This window comes from Corylus avellana, chromosome 11 (assembly GCF_965113065.1).
Source record: "Corylus avellana chromosome 11, dhCorAvel1.hap1.2, whole genome shotgun sequence".
NCBI classification, from domain to species: Eukaryota; Viridiplantae; Streptophyta; class Magnoliopsida; order Fagales; family Betulaceae; genus Corylus; species Corylus avellana.
The window spans coordinates 11,467,871-11,487,668 of NC_142500.1; the positions used below are offsets into that span (position 1 = coordinate 11,467,871).

A 19,798-nucleotide genomic window follows, 5' to 3' on the forward strand; every position below is an offset into this window, starting at 1 on the left:
GAGCATGTAGCAAAAATGGGATTAAGGAAAATTTTATGAAAAAGCTACATGGTAAAAATAGCATGATCAGAAGAATTCAGGGACGCCTGAATGAATGATGATATGTATTTTTTATTTATCTCAAATAGGGTAACCTTGGAGATAAGAAATTGAATAGAAATTTTTTCAATTCAAATTACATATGGTTATTATGTAATAGATCATTAATTATAGTATTAAGTATGAACTGTATTCTTAAACTATGGAAAATTAATCTATTTGCCTAGAATATACGGCAGATAAGGAGTTGACATGTTTTTTGTGATACTAAAAATAAACATGTACAACTAAGGTTTCATTACTAATTATAATAGTATGATCAAGTGGGAGATGATGGTATAAAGGATGATCACACTATTATTAGTGTGGTCATCACCACATCAGATCATGTAGATTTTACAGAAAAGTAAAATTACTTCCTGTGGAGGTAGCAGGTCAAGAGTAGTAACTCTTGACCAAGAGTAGTAACTCTTGACCAAGAGTTGTATTGGGACTCTATTTATAGAGTCCCATGAGAATGCAGAACAACAACTTCTATTTTTCACGTGAAATATTTCATTTGTTTTCTCCTGGTTTTCTGCATTCTAAATACTCTCATTCTCCACTGGATTTCCACCCTAACGGGAGAAATCTTTTCTGAAGAATTTACACAGATCCTACGTTAAAGAATCCAACAAAATTGCTGCATGAATTTTTCATTTGAATTCAAAGAACATGTGATATGACCAACAAAGGGCTCAAGTTAAATGTATGGACTACTTATCATTTAGCTTTGACTTGGCTCATGACTCGTTAGTCTGGTACCCCAGAAGGGGAGGAAAATTAAATTAGTTCGGAAAGTTCAGTGTACGACTATTTTTCCCTTTCTTGAAAAACAGATTATTATATTCAACAACTAATATTGACACCAAAAAGTAATTTACCTTCTTTTTTTTTTCTTTTTTTTAATTTACATCTTCCATGTACTAGAGTGCGAGACGGACCGATGATATCACTGGATTTTTCGATGAACTTTAATTTGCAAGGCTTGTAATAAATTGATTGATTGTAGCAACTCCAACATGCATGGTGATAATATTATCTTAATTGGATATAACAGGATTTAAATTAACAAAACCAAAAAAAAAAAACTTGGTGAGGTTCTTGACTCTATTTTTTTGGTATCAACTATCAAGGTTTCCCTGGTGGATAATTTGGTAAAAACCAATTAGGCATGGGTCTTTCCATTTAAAAGTCGTATGAACAAAACAAACAAAAAAGTTGTACAAAATTTTAGCATTATAAGTCAATTTTAATTATGATTTGTACGTTGGAGAAAAGTGGCAGGATTTTTTTTTTTAATTTTTTTTTCTTTTTTTGTGGTTGTACTTGTACTTGAGGGAGAAAAGAGGGATAGGTCGGCGTCCAAAGAATTTGGTAAGTATGTTTGAATTTTTTTTTTTTTTTAAAATAATAATAAAAATTGGTTGATGTGATGAAAACAATCTGTCGATACAAAAAATATTTTTTGTGATTGATGGACCAAATTTTGATAGGATATGTTTCAAACAACCTTTGGAGTGAGGATAGCATTTTCTATAATCCAAGCTGTTAGATGCGTCTAACGGCTTGGAACATGAAACTTAGTTTTTGTGACGCATCAACCCAAATTTTACATCTCCCTCCAACGCCTTTTTCTTCGACCTAGAAAAACTTAAAGGAAGCTTTATGTCAGTTATTGAATTTTAATAACCGCAACCACTTCGCTTAGGCGGTTAGCTGTAATGTTATAACCGGTGTTTAGTGGTTATTAAAATTAATAACCATTTTTTATATATAGGCTTTTGATAGTGTTTTGGGCTTATTTTAAATGATAAGGTTGTGCATAATATATATAAGGCGAAACCCCTCATAGAAATGTCTTAAAATTGCGACATGTGGCATGAACCCATTTTTTTAAAAGGCTAAACTGGTTTTTTAAGGCATAATTTTTAACTGGTTTTTTAAAAGTGAACCGGTTTTTCATTTAAAAAAAGAAAAAGAAAAAACCCAATCATTAATTGCGTTAATTGTATTTTAAGAGTTTTCCATATAAAAATTATTCAATAAATTAAGTATTATTAATGTCCGAATCAAATAAGGAAAGAAATAATATAAATAAAATTATTATGTATTAATACGTCAATTTAATATGCATATTAATACGTTTAGAATTCTAAAAAAAAAAAAAAAAAAAAAAAAAGACATCATATATATATATAACCGGTTTCTTAAGAAAAAAAACGATCATTAATTAGCGTCAATTATATTTCAATATAATTAATTGCATTATATATATATATGATGTCATTAATTGCATTAATTATATTTCAATATAATCCACATGTCATTAATTAGCATCATTAATTGCGTTAACTAATTTTTTTTTTTCTTTATACTATTCATTTTAAATCATATATACTTATAGGAATAAAGATTTATTCATTTTTGTTTAAAAATATGAGATATATTTTCATACGTCTTTTTAACTTATAATGAAAAATGATGTGTTTAAATTTTAAAATTAAATTATTATAATTAAGAATCCCGCACATAGTGCAGGTTATAAGCTAGTTATTATAAAGCAGAAATAAACGTTCAGCTTTTGGTAAACCTTTAAAAGAAGTGTTGTCTACGTTAATACACCATAAAAGTATCGTTTAGTTAATAAAAGAGTGGTGTATTCCCGGTGGCAATCACCCAAATATTTTTTTTAATGTAGAAAACTAATGCTTTATAGGTCATAACTATCATATATGGTCTACCCGAGATATTACTCCTTATCAGTAGGGTTGGCGATGTCCCGGTGGACCTATAATACAATGTCAGTACCTTGGCCATTGTATACGGTATATCATACATAACACTAACAGCCCGACCGAATCCGACCCCGGGTGGCCCACACGCTACTAATGATGTACGTCTTGTAGTGACTGCTCGTTAAGTTTGCACCGGTCACAAAACAACCATTGAATCCAAAGCCCATATAACAACATACACATTTGACCATAGAATCAAGTTTATATAGTAAGCCCATGGCCATTATACCGCACATACCGGTATACCATCTCATACAATGTATCTTATCAACTAGTTATTAAACAGTTACCAAGTTATTACAAAAAGTATACATGTTCATATTATACGTGTGGTCAGTCAGCTGACATATGCTACGTTTTTAGGGAAAGTGTTCATAAGTGTTTACTTACCTCGTTCGCTCGCTCGAGTCCTTCGACATCACGAATCTCTGCTATAACAAAACACGACCCATCGTTATAAGTAGTATTAGAGAACTCTATGAGGTTTCATCTAACGAAAAAGGGACTGCTAAAATCTTTGTGCAGATATTAGGGGCTAAGGGGCATGTAACCCACCCTCTGGTCGAGCCCTCGTTCCCGAGGGCGAGCGTTCAGCTAGGGGCTATGGTTTTGGCCAGAAATCCCCAAAATGCTCCTAGGCTTCTATCTAAGGCTATGGGTTGGTGTCTCCTCTCTTATGCTTAAAATAAACACATAAGCCACTAGGTAACAATCAAAGAAAAATGTTTAAAAGCTCTTTTAAACATTCATGGTGTTGTTAATAAATAGGCACCAAACGTATTACCATGCAACCTTTAGAGACAACAAGAGTTGATTAAAAAAATTTCAAAATCATTCTTTGCTTTCACAAGAAAACTAAGTATAAGGACTCGTCATGGTTCTCGTAACATTAAGAAAGTAGTTAACAACATTTAGGAAACGTAAAAGAATGATTAAGAAGTCACCTTAGAAGATAGCTAGCTCCACACCTCCTCCTTCTCCAAGAACACTCACAAACCTCACAAACTCTCAAAAATCAACTTAGCAGGGTTTCTCTAAGGCTCAAAGGGCAGGATGGGTAGAAAATGGCATGGGAAGGAAGGTACTTATAGGGTAGAAAAGCTATAAATTTTAAGAATTTATAGCGCTTATGTAGTATTGGGTTGAACGCTCGTGTACTGTTCACTACAAGTTAAAAATGTTTTTCAAGCGTGCGATTTGAATATTGTCCAACAGTCTAAGGAATAGTTTACGAGTGCTCAGGTATTGTTCATACAAGCGCTCGTATACTATTCACAAAAGGTTAAAAATGCTCAGATTGTACAATTGAGTTTTGCACAAAGGGTAATACACTGTCCATACTAGCACTTGTGTGGTCCCCTGGACGAGTGCTCGTCCAGTAAGGGTATTTTAGGTTTTTTCTTTGCTAAAAGGTTAGTGAAAGAAGGTTTAGGCCACATGTTTTAAGGGATTATTGACCGATTAAGAAACCTTTAACACTTAAAAAAATGATGATTTATCGGAGTTTCTTTTCTTCTAATTAACTCTTTAAAAAGTGATGATTTAAAAAGTGATGCCCCCTTTTTTCTTTATCTTTATCTTTTTCCTTTCTTTGTTTCTCTGCTTCTCAAAATAGATTATAAAATTGAAAGTAGGGGAGTTTGAAAGACTATAATTTTTTATTATGATTGATATCCAAAAGGAAAATTGTTAAAAGACTGCAACAAATGACATTTCAAAATAACTTATGGCAAGGAAAATTTTGAAAAAGGGGTGAGTTAATTGACTAAAAGCCACCTAAATTTTTGTTTAAAATTTGAAATTTAAATATAGGTAGACGTGGAACCTTCCTGGCCGTAGATTAAAAAATAAATAAAAAATAAAATTGTTGATCGGGCAATTGCTGGATCTTAATCCTTGGAGCTATTCTTCAATTTCTGTTAAACAAGTTTTACATAATTATAAGAGTAATGATATAAGGAAGACCAGAGTCTTCCTTGAGTCCTCTTAAGTGTGATGTGACTTTTAAAATTACCAATGAATTTGAGATTATTGTAATAACTTTAATTTCCGGTAGAAAATGTGATAGAAGAACTATTTATTTTTCTACATAACGGAAGAAATGGCAAAAAGGAGAAATACAGAGATCCAGAAGGAAATGAAATTATTCATAAATGAAGACTTCCAAGTTCAATGAATATAAATTAATTTTCTATTGATTTTGTATAAGACTTTTATCCTCCTCCTTGTTTCCTTCACTGAAGCTATTTTCATTAAACAGAAACATATATGAAATAAATAAACCCTAGAGAGAGAGAGAGAGAGGTATATAGAGAGACCTCTAGGACATTTTCTTGTGACAATGTACTAATGATACATACAACACCATTTAAACCTGTAACAATGGAGCTGAAGCCCTCTGGTATTCTTCCTTCTTTTGGCAGCCTCATTATCCATAAACTACCTGTAAATATGAGAACTACAACACTCAGGAATACATTTTCCATGTAAACATGAGAATTGGATTGGCTCTAGCTAATTACCTACTCTATAATCAGTAAAAAAGCTGAGTCACAAGTAAATGAGAAAAAATGGTCTTCTTTAGACCATAAAGAATAGGAGATTCAATCAATCTTTAGTCAATGCATACTCAGCGTGGCAGAGCCTATATTTGTGCGATAAGGAGCTCGTTCCATGTGTCCGGGATTCCGGGTAGGCACCAATGTAAGCAATCACTAACATTCAGATTCCCTCTAAGACTGTAATGGGACATGTGACCCTCATCCCTCAGTTGAGATACTGCAGTTATATCCAAAATCTTTACTGATGTGCCCTTTACAGCACCCTCAACAAGAGGATCACTTGATCCATCTTGCACTACTTCACTTCCTCCAGACAATGGAGCGGTGTTATCGCAGCTACCCCCAGTGTTCCAGTCCCCGTTAGCAAAATGCCGAGGCGAGATTGTCCGAAAAAAAGCTTTAAGGCGAGGATGTGAGGGAAGCTGTGAATTAAGCCATCTGACAACGCTATACACTGTAAAATTCTTGGCATGCCCGATTTCAGCACGTTTTTTATCTTCATTTGGCTTTCCACCTACATGCATCACCCAACGATTTGCATTAAGCTTACCCCTATTCCAGTGGTGTCCTGTATTTAGAACCAACACATCAAAATGAAGGAGGAACCGTCTCATGAAAGCCGGGGGACGATCCAAATGCATAGCCACATTGGTGGATGGGTCTGAAATGTTAAGGGGCACTAGGTCACTCAGACTTGCTGACCAGTAATATAAAATGGTGGTATTTGTTTTTGTGAATCTATAAGCCCAACCATCAGGACGAATGGCTCCACGAGCTTTGACAAGACCATATTTTTTTCCCACATTTTCAACTTCTGGGCTCTCTTCCCCACCAGTTGCCATACACATTAAAGACTGGAACTGCTGCCTGCCCAATGAATCTCCTATAAATGCAATTGTTTTGTCCTGCATTCTGGAATGTACAGTCACTTTAGATCATGAACATAACCAAAAACCTCACTTTGTCTATATGGCACCAAATTTCAAAATTACGACAAACCCATGTCAATATGCATATTAGGGGTCAGTGAACCATAGCATAAATGATCATTAATAACTCAAAAAAAACAATAAAAAAGTTAAGAAAATCTAGCTGAAAAGTCAAACAAAAACCTCAGTGGGGGTGCCAATGAAAAGCATAGGACATCAGTGATAATCTATTTAGACAAATTCAAGATTTTGATTCAGTAGCAAAATTTGATAATACTTTTTTTAAAATACAATCTGAAAATTGAAGTTAACTATGTTATGCAAACTTGATTAAAGTCAAGTAAATGCAGTGATCAAGTCAGGATACTTCGTCAAACTAGGAACAACAGAAAATTTTATTTACGAGATACTCATTTTTTTGATAAGTAAAAGTCATTGTATAAAAAGCGCAAGGGGCGCAACCCATGTACACAGGAAGTATACAAAAGAGCCCACTACACGAGCTTTAAACTGAAAAGGACGCACATAAATCTATAAATTCCGTAAGCGTTGAAGCTTGCGAAGAAAACCCCAATATCCTCCAAGAGAAGAGAGTTTGTAGCACCCTTTGCTTCAATTCTGTATTGCCCATTTCATGATCCTCTACTCATATATAAACTTTTACCAAGGCCATGGAAAATTCTTTGAATTCAATTATAAAGCCACACAAGGTCAAGAAGGGGAAAAAAAAAAGGGACCAACCTTTGTAAGAATGTGGACTTCTCAAACTTTGGCATGTCACAATTTTCTGGCTGCCACCGATATCCTTCATAAGAAAAATCTTTTCGCTGTGTTAGTCTACATGCCCACATTTTTGATAACCACTGCTTACACCTGAATCCTGAATACAATGGCCTCCGGCTGTCTGCAATCCATCTACCCTTGGCATAATTGCAGACTGCAGAGGTGAAAAATTGGACAACCTTAGATTAGATTTGAAGAGTGCATAGAGTGAATCAGATGAAAAACATCAAAATCAGCCTTCAGAATGGCTGCAAAATCTTTAGTTTTCCTACACCCAGCATCCTTTTTATAAGAGAAATTGATCTCTGGTTATTTTCATGACTATGAATGTGTAATAGAGCCCACAAACTTAATTCTTGTCACTTAAATGCATGTTCCAACTTCCTAGCCTCATCTCCTTAGCAGAAGAACTAAAGAAATCACAATTCCAGATATCAAAAATCATAAGTTCCTTTAAATGGATAAACCCATTGCTAGGGATAGGTAACATGTTTCTGGGATTTCAGCCAAAGAGATACAAAGCCAATTGTCAATGTTTATGTAGGATGGTCATAGGCAAAAATTCTACCTGCAAGTACAAGCTAGAGGGCGCAACATAAGCTTCATTTTCTCTTGAAAGCCATAAAATTCAATGTAAAACAGTTGAAAATAATACATGAAAAGTACAGAGTAAAATGATAAGAAGACATAGTTGCATGGACTGACTAATTCCTCTGATTGCCTTCCTAAAGTTTGAGAGGCTAATTTTGACAAACACAGGACAAAAGAGGTTATGCCATTTAAAATGTTACAATCAATTAAATGAAATTGATTGTAAGGCTGATGAATAGCCACCCGTTATACAACTTACCTAAAAAGAGGCCATCAAAACAATTGAGAGTTGATACTATGAAACAACTACTAAAACCTCTGGGTAATGACCCTTTAAAAGGCTCCTAAATGCACCTCTGTTTTATGGTTATTTATTAATACTTGTCGTTCTAGTTTAGCTGAGTCATGAAGTTGATAAAGCTAATTTAATTACTAGGGCTGCCCCAACTATTAAATATTTAAATGAGAAAACAATAATGGTAAAACAAAAGTTTGTGCAAGATGTTGAAGAAGCACCATTCAGATATGAAAATAACTGTACCTTTAGTTTTGGAGGAGGATATCACATGCCCATCACTTTCTATCTTTTCAGGAGAGAATGCAGATATAGCATCGACTGGTGCAGTACCAAACTTTTCTTCTCCTGTTGTTTCTTCTGTTATGATTGAGTGTGATATATTTTCCTCAATTTTCTCTGTTGGCTTCATGGATACTACAGAATCATTTCGGGAACCCACACGAAACTCTAAGCCACAATAAAGATAATTCATCAGTAGGCAGTCAAACCTAAAAGCAAGCTACAAGCATGCTGAGGATAATAAGATCACATCTTAAAAATGTTACCACTCAGAACCAAATCAAGTTTAAAATGGTGGCATAGCTGAGTTTACACCACTCAATAATTTAGTGGGCAAGTTTCACTAAGCACGCTCCTAATCCATGGCCAACATACTCTACAAATATCAAGTTAATTGGAGCTATCCATTTGTCACTCCTAGATTAGTATGATTCTTTTTAAAGAACAGAAAAGAAAATATAGAGTATGTGCATTAGATGGGTAACAACAATTAATGGGTATGAATATGCAGTTGATGTGATATTTTGGCATGCATATGCTTGGGCTGGGATTTCAATTCATAAATGGGCTCTGCGACACATAGGTCGTACAAAAGGTATGAGATGGAAAATTTTACACAGGGCTTACATTCAACCTGACTCATCTATCAGAATATGAAAATTCTGCAACTGCAACTTTCCCGAAACAATGTTTAAAGTTAATTCTACAATATATACTAGAAGATTATTCATATAAGGAAAGGCGACTGTTCAATATTACTTAAATAAAGTCAAGAAAGCCTTGATCCGTTATACATGGTCACTTATACAGGTTATTATGTATCCACTTAGCTCATTATGGAGCCATCACATCCAGAAAAAATCACCAATCATATCTTCTGCCATGACCTAATCCTAACTCCTTTATGCCTTCTTGTCCCTTCAACACCCTTCAACTTCAGATAAATAGCAATTCCATACAAGTGGAATCATCAGCCTAATACATGAATGTTCAGACACAAGAACTTTCATTCATTTTGCTCAATTAGTGCCACAAGTAACTTCTCATGCATGCATGCAAGCAACTATCATTTAATCTATTTGGAAAAGCTAATTAACATCCTCACTTTGCCATAATGATATCCTGAACATTTGTTGTTAATACTGTGCATAGATCATAACCAGTCTTCATCTATTTCCGGTGTCTCCAACCCCACCATTCCTCCTACGAAAATCGGTCCACAATAACAGATACAACCATTTACAAGTATTTATCAGCCATCAGTTTCTTTTAAACCCAATTCTCCAACTAAAGTCTATAACAACTTGAGTAAAAATCACAACTTATGGGATATTATATATATAATGCCTACACCACATGATGTTTTGGCTCATGTACTAGTATTTTAGCTTATCAATTCACTTACAACTATTTGGCACACAAAAGTTCTTACCTCTAAAAAATAATCCTTTTAAGGTGTATTATGCTCAAATCAGAATTTCGACTGGAGTATTTAGAGATTTATTATACTTTTCTAGCTCCATTCATGTTTGTGTGTGTGAGTTGGTGTTCATAAAGAAATGGAACCACCAAATTTCTTCTTCAAATATCTGAAGCCCCTAAAAAAAAAAATTGGAGCTTGTTTTTAGGTAGAAACTGTAAGCTCTATCCATTTGATCTAAATGCGAATTTTTAACCAATGCTGGCACCATGAAAAATCTAAAGTACTAGAGCAGACAAAACTCATCTAGGTATTAGTACTAGTCTTTTTAGCAAAAACCTGTTCCAAAAATATACTCAACAAGTCAAAAGTACAGGGGTCAATACATCCTCTTGATGGACTATTCGATGTAACACCAAGACTGCATACATGACCAGCATGCTTATATAAGTGCAAGGACCATAAATAATTTCTTAGTTCCCATTGTCAGAGCATAAACTTCTGTTCTCTTAGTAGAGCCTCGTATATAGGTTTCTTGAATCAGTAATATGTAGTATTATTTTGACTCTTTGGATCCAAATAAAAATTTTACTACAAATAAAAGAACCAAAATACAAGTACGTTTGTCTATACATGAATGCATTGACACACAAACCTGAAGTAGGGATTGTATACTGCTCTTGGGCCGATAGTAGACTATTAGCAAAAGGATTTTTTTCCCAAGCCCAAATTGCTATAGTTGTAACAATGAGAACAACCAAAGTGAGAGAAAGACTTCTCCCCCTCAAACTAAAAGTATTTCCTCCTTTCATCTCTGCTCATAGACAACAGGAATTATGGATCCCCCACTCAGATCGTAATGCTTATTCAGCTTTTTCTAAGGGCATATGTTCAGCAAAAGCCCATCATATACTCAGAAGCAGCCATTGTGTAGTGCAGGCTTCATCTGCCTGCAGTTAGGACAAGAAAAGAAAAAGATTAGAGGCATTGACACAGAAACGGGAAACAGGAAAAGGAAATAATTTTAAATTGGACTTATTAGGCAGCTTATATTTAAAATACAGACACACACTCATACACATGTAAGACCTCTTTATTGATTTGCAACACAGTACTTTGAAATTGCTTGGCCTTTACTAGTATAAAAATTAAGAAGAGAAACTGGAACAAAAAAAAATTATTTTCTCATGACCAAACACAGCTTTCTTGGAGGTACAACTCAAATTAAGAACTTAAACTTTAAGAATATGATTAACACTGTAGACACATTTCCAATACTTAGCACAGTACTTTAGATGGATACCAAGATTGTAATTAATTTCTTTTCCCAGAAAGTGTTGGTTCACCAATTGGCTATCTTGCATTTTGACTTTGCTAACTTACTTTAGTTTGATAAAGTGGAATTCAAATCAATATAGTACTTTACTTGAAAGAGATCGTACATCGATATTTATTCTTTCCTATAGAAGAGAGCAAGAGCTCAGAATGCTTTCTTCTTAAAAGAGGCCGTAGCATATTGCAACAAAAGCTTGAGTCAAAGTGTCAGCATACTGTTATTGGTATCAAAAGAAATGGCTTTTCTTGATGGAAGTTACAAGTCATGCTTCCTTTGCTGAACTCTCTATTTTTCAAGAACTCTTCTAGGCAGATACTACTGCCAAAAATAAGTATCACATCATTACGCCAATACTGCATGGATCCAGAAAATTCTTCTAAAATTCCTTCCTCTAATAGTTATTATAGTGACATACAGCAGAGTCTCCACGATGCATATTGATGTACATAAAACTTGGAAAGTAAACAGCAAAATATTACTAAGCCCATCAAACTTTATATAATCTAAAAAAATTTCCAAGAAATTGAAGTGTACAACATTATTTTGATATCCAGATAAGTCCTCAAATCCTTGGATTTTGATATGCCTGAACCTGACTCTTCATGGCTAACTTTTTGATATTCCAACAAATGAAGCTAGATGAAAGCATAAAGTCGCTATTTCAAGATCAATAAAAGCAACCGCAATCTTAATGTAATCAGGACCAGCTCAATAAATTTTGTGGTCTAGGCGATAATTTTAAGCAAGACCTTTTCTTATATTTAACTATTAATTAAATAATATTTATTTAAATTTCTATATTATAATCTTTTTCTTTAAAATTCATTATTCTCATTTTGCAAATCTAGGTTTTTATTAGGTTTCATTGTTATAGACTCTAGATCTCCCACAGATGTAGAAATGAATGGCCAAAATACAAAACTGTCACAGAGAGAGAGAGAAAACATAGGTGTGTTAAAACTCCACGAGAAGAGACAAAAATGCACTAACAATTTCATTAGCTAACATTTAGGGCCTTCTTCTTCTTCTTGGGGCCTATTTTTTCTCTTCTAATTGGGGGCCTTAGGCAATGGCCTAAGTGGCCTACCTATTGAGTCAGCCCTGAATGTGATAGATAGTAGTTTAAGAAGGAAAAAAATGATGTAAGAATGAAATAATAGATTAATCAAATGAAGTCCATTAGATAAAATATTAAGAAGAATTGCAAGGATACACTTCTTTCTTTTGGACAACTATAAATACACAGAATGATCCAAATAAAAACCATATTTTTTTTTATGATTGGTGAGATATCAATAAATTCAAAACCAAAGAATGCAATTAAATGTTCAAAAAAATTCAGTTCAAACAAGTCAAGAAGGTTTACATAGATGGCCAACACCTTTTCGAAACCTTTATTAAATACGAGGGGAATACAAAGAAATCTGAGAATGGTAACAGACTTTGGCAAACTTTTTGAAGCTACCATGGCCAGAATCATTGAAAGCAATACAAGATACATACATTCATATATATAAGCAAACTTTTCGAGCCATCATAATATCCAATGCTGAAGTTGGCATGTAGACAGAAGCACTATAACACACATCTAAAAGAACAATCAAATGTTTACTCCGTCTTGCTTAATTGCATAGTTGATCAGTCATTTCACTAACAAAACAAAACAAAACAAAACAAGATAAAACATAAGACAAAAAACAAGTGATTAAATTGGCACTACATATGTAGGCCTAATTCAAGAAATTCTGATAGAAAATAAGCAAAAATCATGCCTTGGAGCTAAGTTCAACTTTGTTTATAAACTGTTAAAAACAATAGCTCCCTCTAATGATGAGGCTTACGTCAAATAGTTTTCCTACGAAAGGAACTCATATAACCCAGAATATCTTCTGATTAAAATTGGACCAATCCCAGAATGCATCAGACAATGGAATATCTTCTATCGAATTAACAATGTTAACCCAATTGGGACCAGGACAATTTCCAAAAGTACAACCCCAGAAAACGAAAGTGTACAGTATAATTCAAGTGGGATCCTTGAGAACTTTTCCAATTTTCATTCTCTAAAAGTTTCCACAACATGTACAATTTACAAACCCAAACTGGGTATTTGAATAACAAACCCATATACCATTTTCAAAATATAATTGGTTCCAGTTCAACATGTGTGAGCACTAATCATTCTTCAGAAGCTTGAAAAAAAACATCATAATAAAAAAGTAAATCTCAAGGGGAAAAAAAGAAGAATAAGAACCTGTTTTGTTATTCAAAAACCCAAACTGGGTATTTGAATAACAAACCCATATACCATTTTCAAAATATAATTGGTTCCAGTTCAACATGTGTGAGCACTAATCATTCTTCAGAAGCTTGAAAAAAAACATCATAATAAAGAAGTAAATCTCAAGGGGAAAAAAAGAAGAATAAGAACCTGTTTTGTCTATCCCCTTCGTGGGTTCTTTCTTGTATGATTGAGATGGTTGCTGCTGAACCCATTTCACAATCTTAGATCCATAGCTTACAGATAAAGAAAGAGAAAGATGAAAGCAATTCGTTTGAAAGCAAGTGAGAGAGAGGTGGGGGGGTTCTCTTTCGTTTGAGGCACACAACCTTTATCGCTACTGGAGATTCTTTTTCCTCCTCGGCCAATTACATCTCGACACTTGCAGAAACGGAAGAATATTTTCGTCATTTGATGAAAAGACATGGTTGAATCACAATGCATGAAATGACTAAAACGTTCCTGTCTTGTGACGTGGCAATTTACGATGGCAGGGTTTGCGGTGCGGATCATTTACTAGTTGGGGCTTTAGCATTTTCCAATTCTTAATAGTGAACGTCTATTGTTTTTTCTTTTTTCTTTTTTCTTTTTTTTTTTTTCATTAATTGCATTCATTTCCATTGCTAATTTGTTAGCTCTCAATATTTTTAGTATAAAATATAGGGTAAAGTCCACGTATCCCCCTCAAACTACCACCCAATTGATAATATTCCTCTCAAACTTTCAATTGTGACAATGTCCCCTCCAAACTACCAAAACATTATCAATGTCCCCCCCAAGACTAGCAATAAGACAAAAATGCCCTTATAAATTTCTCAATAAGAGAAAAATACCCCTATAAATTCAAAAAAAAAAAAATTGAGTTTTTTAAAAAACAAAAAGTTTTAATTTAAAAACAATATTTAAAAAAAAAACAATTTTTTTAAACAAAAATTTTTAATTTTTTTTAAACGGAAATTTTTATTTTTATTTTTAAAAAAAAAAAAACTATTTTTTTTATTTAGTTTTAAAAAACAAAAAATTTCATTTTATTAAACGAAAATTTATTTTTTTAAAACGTAAATTTTTATTTAAATAAAATTATAAAACAAAAATAAAAATAAAAAAACAAAAATTTTCAATTTTTATAAAAAAAAAAAAATCGAAATTTTTTTAATTTTTTTCTTATAAAATTGATTTTTTTTTTAAAAAAAAAAAAGAAAAAATTGGCCAACGTTTGGATTTTTTTTTTTTTTTGTTAGTTTTAGGTTTTTTCTCGAAATTTTAGTTTTTTTTTTTTTAATTTTACTAAGGGTAATTTCGTCATTGGGAGGAATATTGACAACTTTTTGTAGTTTAGGGAGGACATTGTCACAATTGAAAGTTTGGGGGGAACATTGTCAATTAAGTGGTAGTTTGAAGGGGTTATGTGGACTTTCCCCTAAAATATATTTCAGCCCCTCATTATTATTATATTTTTATTTGCGTTTTTTATCTTTAAAAAATAACATTCGGCCCCTATATGTATATTATTCATTTTTTTATTTTTCTTTTCAAATACCCCTAAAGTTATTAAAAATTTAAAATTTGAAAAAAAAATTAAAATAAAAAAGGAAAATTTTGAAAATACCCAAAACGAGTAGCCCTTTTGTCATATGAGAGCCCTTAAGTTTTTTCAATTGGTTTTTTTTTTTTTTTTTTATAATAAATTCAAGAGTATTTTGAAGAAAAAAATGTAAAAATATCTAATTTGACATGTAGCGGTAGTTCAAAGGACTTTAAGAGGTTTGATACGGACACAACACAAATCTAACTTATGGCCAACTTCTCTCCTACGTGTAAAAAAAATTTGAATTTTAAACCAAATAAATTGTCTTTTTTCTCAAATTTTCAGAATCCCAAAATCTTCTCTCTCAATTTTTTTTTTTAAATGACACGTAGAAGAGAAGTTAGCTATAAGTTAGATTTGTGTTGTGACCTTAACATTTTTCGGACTCTAATATCACTTTTTAAAGTTTGAAGGCATAAGTGAAAATGTGGCATAGTTCATAGACTAAAGTATATTTTTCCCTTATTTCAAATTTGTGTCTTAGATTTCGTCACAACAGCTAGATGAAATTGAAGTGTTCAAAATAGAAAAAAGATCATTTTAGTCTAATCCTACTAAATCCCTATTCAAAATAGGAAAAAGATCATTTTAGTCTAATCGTACGAAATCCCCAACCAATCACCCGCCTTTATTCCTTCTCCACACCTAATACCAACCACTATAGTCGTCACTGTCACTAGCACCACTGCCGCAATCCACCACCATAGACCCTAGCTCTCGTTCACCCCCCTGCTTGCCTCGTAGACTCGTCTATTTGTGTAGAGCCTATTGAACCATGGCATCAAGAAAATGTTGTATAGGTTGAACCTTATGGGCTCATTGCACCATTGTTACCTCTACACCCCAATCCAACACTCTACGAGTCCTCCATGTCTCTGAAGAACCCTAGAAACCCCTCCACCTTAAAGAAGATACAAACTGAGCGTGAGCGAGAGCTCGACAATGATGACAACAAAGATGGAGGCTTTAGGGGTTTGTATAATACTCTGAAATAAAATAAAATAAAAAGACAAAAGTAATTATATGTTTTAATCATGTTTTATAAAAATCAACACTCGTGATTTGATATTAATGTTTAAAATCAATCTAACTAGTGTCATAGGCCAATTTTCCTAAATACCTAACAACTAATATTTTCAAAAAAAAAAAAAAAAATAGCCGAACGTTCGAAGTTCCCTTGGAATGTTCGAAGTTAACTCTAGACTCAAACCTTCAATGCTTTTTTGGAACATTTGATTGAAACCCTAGGACCATTGGTCCAACAATATACCGAACTGTAATGCCCCCAAAATTGGATCAAGTAATTCGATCTACCTTGATAGGGTGAATGGCAATTCCTCCAATACAGTTAACTCATAACTAACTGAGGGGATCGTCCATTGACAAATCAAAATAAATATAATGCGGAAGGTGAAAATACATTATCAAATTTTTCAAAATTAAATATAACTTAATTAAAATATGATTGTTGTTTTTGAGTTTATAAAGTAAATGCATAAAATAAAACAAAAGTAGATTGTGATGAGAAGGAGAATAGGGAGTTGATTTCACCACTAACCGCATAATAATGGTCAATAATAAATTAATAAGAAAAATTCATTATATGCATAATAAGACTCATGTCACTCGAGTAGTCAAGAAAATACAATTATTAAAAAATAAGTATAATCTATTTTCGGTTGGCACAGACCATCTGCCTAACCTCTAGATGTGGTACGATTTGTCTTCCTTATGTATGGACTACCAAATATCTTAATAAGTTAAATGCAATTAATGGATAAGCATAACCCATCTTCGGGTCGTACAAATTGTCAACATAAATTACACTAAGGTAGGGTGTAGAGTAATTCGTCTTTCCTAAACATGGCCTATTAAATCCTATTAATCATGTGTCAATTAAAACCGTTGTATAACAATCATTCATATAATCACAGAAAATATGAAGGATTGAGTTGAATCAATATAAAAAGTTTTCTAAGACAATAGAATTTCATAATGATAGAATATAAACATTAAGATCAATTCTCACAGTTATACAACCATCATTGATATAGAAAAACTCAAATTAAAATACAATTAAACTATTGTTACTTGGAAATGGCTACATCAACACCCTATTACAAAATTAGTTGCTCATGCTGGTGCTGGGATAGTCTCTTGCCATGTTCATCTTCTCTTTAACTCTTCACGTCTCCAAGAAGATCTTTGTGTGAATTATCTCTCTAAAACTAAGCACACCTCTCTTCAAGGCTTATAGGCCTATTTATAGGGTGTAAAACAAATATTAGAAGCCCTAGGAATCCTATAAACTCGTAAGTCAGTCTCCCAATAGGATTAAGAGACCTGAAAAGGCTTTCTATAGCAGTTTCGGACTCCAGGTCATCTCAGCCGCTTGTGTGCACACGAGCCTAGGTGATATGCACTCGAGCGCATATGCGCTCGAGCCTAGTTGCTTGCACACTCGAGCATAGGTGGGCTCGAGCTTCTTGGGCTCGATCCTAGTTCTGCCAATAGCTTCTCAAAGTGCATTTTACGCCTAAAATCAATGGTATTTCTTGTATTCTCCCTAAGAACCTGAAAGCATTTAAACAAAATAAGATCAAATAGATAACAATGTTAAGGAATTAACATATTCAAGTTAAGGGGTTTGAATGTGCAACATTTGGCGCTCATCATAGTGTATTAATTTGTCTACCTATATTAGTAGCAGGGGTGGATGGACATGTTGTAGTGGGGGGGCGAATGTCCCCCCTAAATTTTCTGAAGTTCTTCTTTAAATATATAGGGAAAATTACACTTTAACCCTCCAAAGTTTGAGCCGATTTTCAATTCAACCCTCAATGTTTCAATTTTTGCAATGCACCCCATCAAAGTTTAAATTTTTTTTCAATTTGGCCTATCCGTTAGTCACAACTGTCTTCTTTGACGGAAATGTGATCACGTGACCCACATATGATCACTTATCCTGATTCATTCCCCAAAATGCCCACAACCCCATCTTCTTCATCATTGTCACTAGAATACATGATCCGTACCAGCCTCGCCGAGGTCCACCTCTACGGCGACATCGTTTTGTGCTACATGAGCTACAACAGCTCTAACCTGAACCCCCAAGACTCCCAAGACCCGGACTCCTGGTTCTTGCCCAAATTCGAACTCGTGGACGGGCTCTCATCCTACTCGTTGGACTTCAGGCTCTGATGGCTAGACCACACCCGTGGGCAACGTGCCAGACCTATCTACGACCGTCTCCTATGTGAAAAGCTTCACCGGATTCCACGAGTTCGCTGAGTTCACAATAGATGAGGTCGGAACGAGCGAGAGCGGGTTAAACTCGGTGGTTTGGTGGTTTGGGGAAACAACGACGATATGGTTTTGTTGCCGATGAACGAGCTGGTGTACGGAACAAAGCGGAAGAGTCCGATTCATACATTCTGAGAGCACAACAAGGGGGCCGAGGTGTAGCACCTAGCGCTGGTGTCCTCGAACATCTTTAGGACGCTAAGGGAGATGAGGAAGCGTAGTGGGGTTAGGGGCTTCGAGTTCATGCCGTCGTCGTCGCCGCCACCGAGCTACTACAAGAATCTGAAGAACTGATCCAGAGACATGTTGACCGATGAGCAGATCAAGGAATGCGAGGAATTGGGGATTTTGGTGGATAGGGATGAATAGGGCACCTTGCTTCAGATCTTCACCAAGCTTGTTGGAGATCGGTATGCCAATTTTGTTGCAGAAATTAATAATTACATAAAAAATTTGACATATTTAACGAATTTGTTTGACTGGTGTCATATATTTATACTAACCATGTTCGTAGAGATCATCCAGAGAGTATGGTTCATACTCAAGGACGAAAAAGGGAAGATGGGGTTGGGGGCATTTTGGAGAAAGAATCAGCATAAGTGATCACGTGCTGGTCACGTGATCACATTTCCGTTAGAGAAGATGGCAGCAACTAATGGATAGGCCAAATTGAAAAAAATTTATACTTTGGTGGGGTGCATTGCAAAAATTGAAACATTGAGGGTCGAATTGAAAATCGGCTCAAACTTTAGGGGGGGTGTAAAGTGTAATTTTCCCAAATATATATATTTTACAAATTTGTCTCATAAATTAATAAACTTTTCCCCCCAAAATAATATTTTTATCCCCTTTATTTTTTTTTATTTTTTTTTTTAATTTCACCCCAAATGAAAATGCCATCATTCTGTTTGCCCTTAAACTTACTCCCATTCATTTATAACTAGTAGGACTACAATTTGATTTTGAGCTTTAAGCCTTTTTGTAGCATCACATCAAGAGTCAAGCATCAAACTAACTTATGCTAATATCTCTTCTCTGCTGGCATCAGAACAAAAATCACATCTTGAAAACAAAATCATTATTTCCGTGTGATTCAGCTTCTCTCGTCTCTCTTCACTTTCAAAACTACTCTACACTGTCTCTAGAACGAAAGTGTTCATTAAGCCATGGATCTCTCTAGATCCATCATCCATTGAAAGAAAATCAAAGCTTGGAAGATTGAAGCTTATTTGTTTTTTTTTTGCCAGTGTATATCTGGAAGACTGCAACTCCTTATCTCTGAATTTGATTCTTTGGTGAACTAAAGCCCAAAGTCGTGCGTGGTGAGTCTGGCCTCTGCAAAAGACTCTCACTTGCTCTCTCAAACATTTGAAAAGGCATAACCAAAAGACTCAAAAGGAGAATAAAGAAGACACCCAGAGAATAAAGGCTGAAAAAAATAAGAGGGAGAGAAAGAAAGAGAAACTGAGAAAGCTTAGAAAGGGATAGGCTGATGCCTTCTTTTTTTTTTTCTTTTTTTTTTAGGAAGTTTGTCACTTTGTTGTTTGTTGTTT

The 19,798-nt window shown here is 34.2% G+C and overlaps 1 protein-coding gene and 1 pseudogene across 3 annotated transcripts; one reads left to right on the forward strand and one right to left on the reverse strand.

Moving 5' to 3' along the window:
- Positions 1-5,000: 5,000 nt before the first annotated feature.
- Positions 5,001-13,639, reverse strand: TBL14 (TRICHOME BIREFRINGENCE-LIKE 14). 3 transcript variants are annotated; one of them, XM_059577185.2, is made up of 6 exons: positions 13,505-13,639; positions 10,393-10,687; positions 8,282-8,485; positions 7,108-7,303; positions 5,506-6,349; positions 5,001-5,319 (listed from the first exon to the last, which is right to left on the reverse strand). In XM_059577185.2, exons 2-5 carry the CDS (start codon positions 10,547-10,549, stop codon positions 5,521-5,523), a joined length of 1,386 nt encoding a protein of 461 aa, XP_059433168.1. In that variant the 5' UTR covers positions 10,550-10,687; positions 13,505-13,639; the 3' UTR covers positions 5,001-5,319; positions 5,506-5,520. The 3 variants fall into 3 exon arrangements, with proteins under 3 accessions (XP_059433168.1, XP_059433165.1, XP_059433167.1); XM_059577182.2 differs by having other exon boundaries at positions 5,001-6,349; XM_059577184.2 differs by lacking the exon at positions 13,505-13,639 and adding an exon at positions 11,180-11,393 and having other exon boundaries at positions 5,001-6,349.
- Positions 13,640-17,924: 4,285 nt separating this feature from the next.
- On the forward strand, positions 17,925-18,848 carry LOC132165029 (4-hydroxyphenylpyruvate dioxygenase pseudogene; annotated as a pseudogene).
- The last annotated feature ends 950 nt before the right edge of the window (positions 18,849-19,798 follow it).

What these genes read in the sequence shown, in the direction of transcription:
- TBL14 (XM_059577185.2), bottom strand. Translation starts at nt 10,549, where the DNA reads ATGAAAGGAGGAAATACTTTTAGTTTGAGGGGGAGAAGTCTTTCTCTC. An exon ending in GTATACAATCCCTACTTCAG is followed by an intron (nt 8,486 to 10,392) that starts GTTTGTGTGTCA and finishes ATTGTGGCTTAG; the next exon opens with AGTTTCGTGTGGGTTCCCGA. An exon ending in AAGTCCACATTCTTACAAAG is followed by an intron (nt 6,350 to 7,107) that starts GTTGGTCCCTTT and finishes TGTACATTCCAG; the next exon opens with AATGCAGGACAAAACAATTG.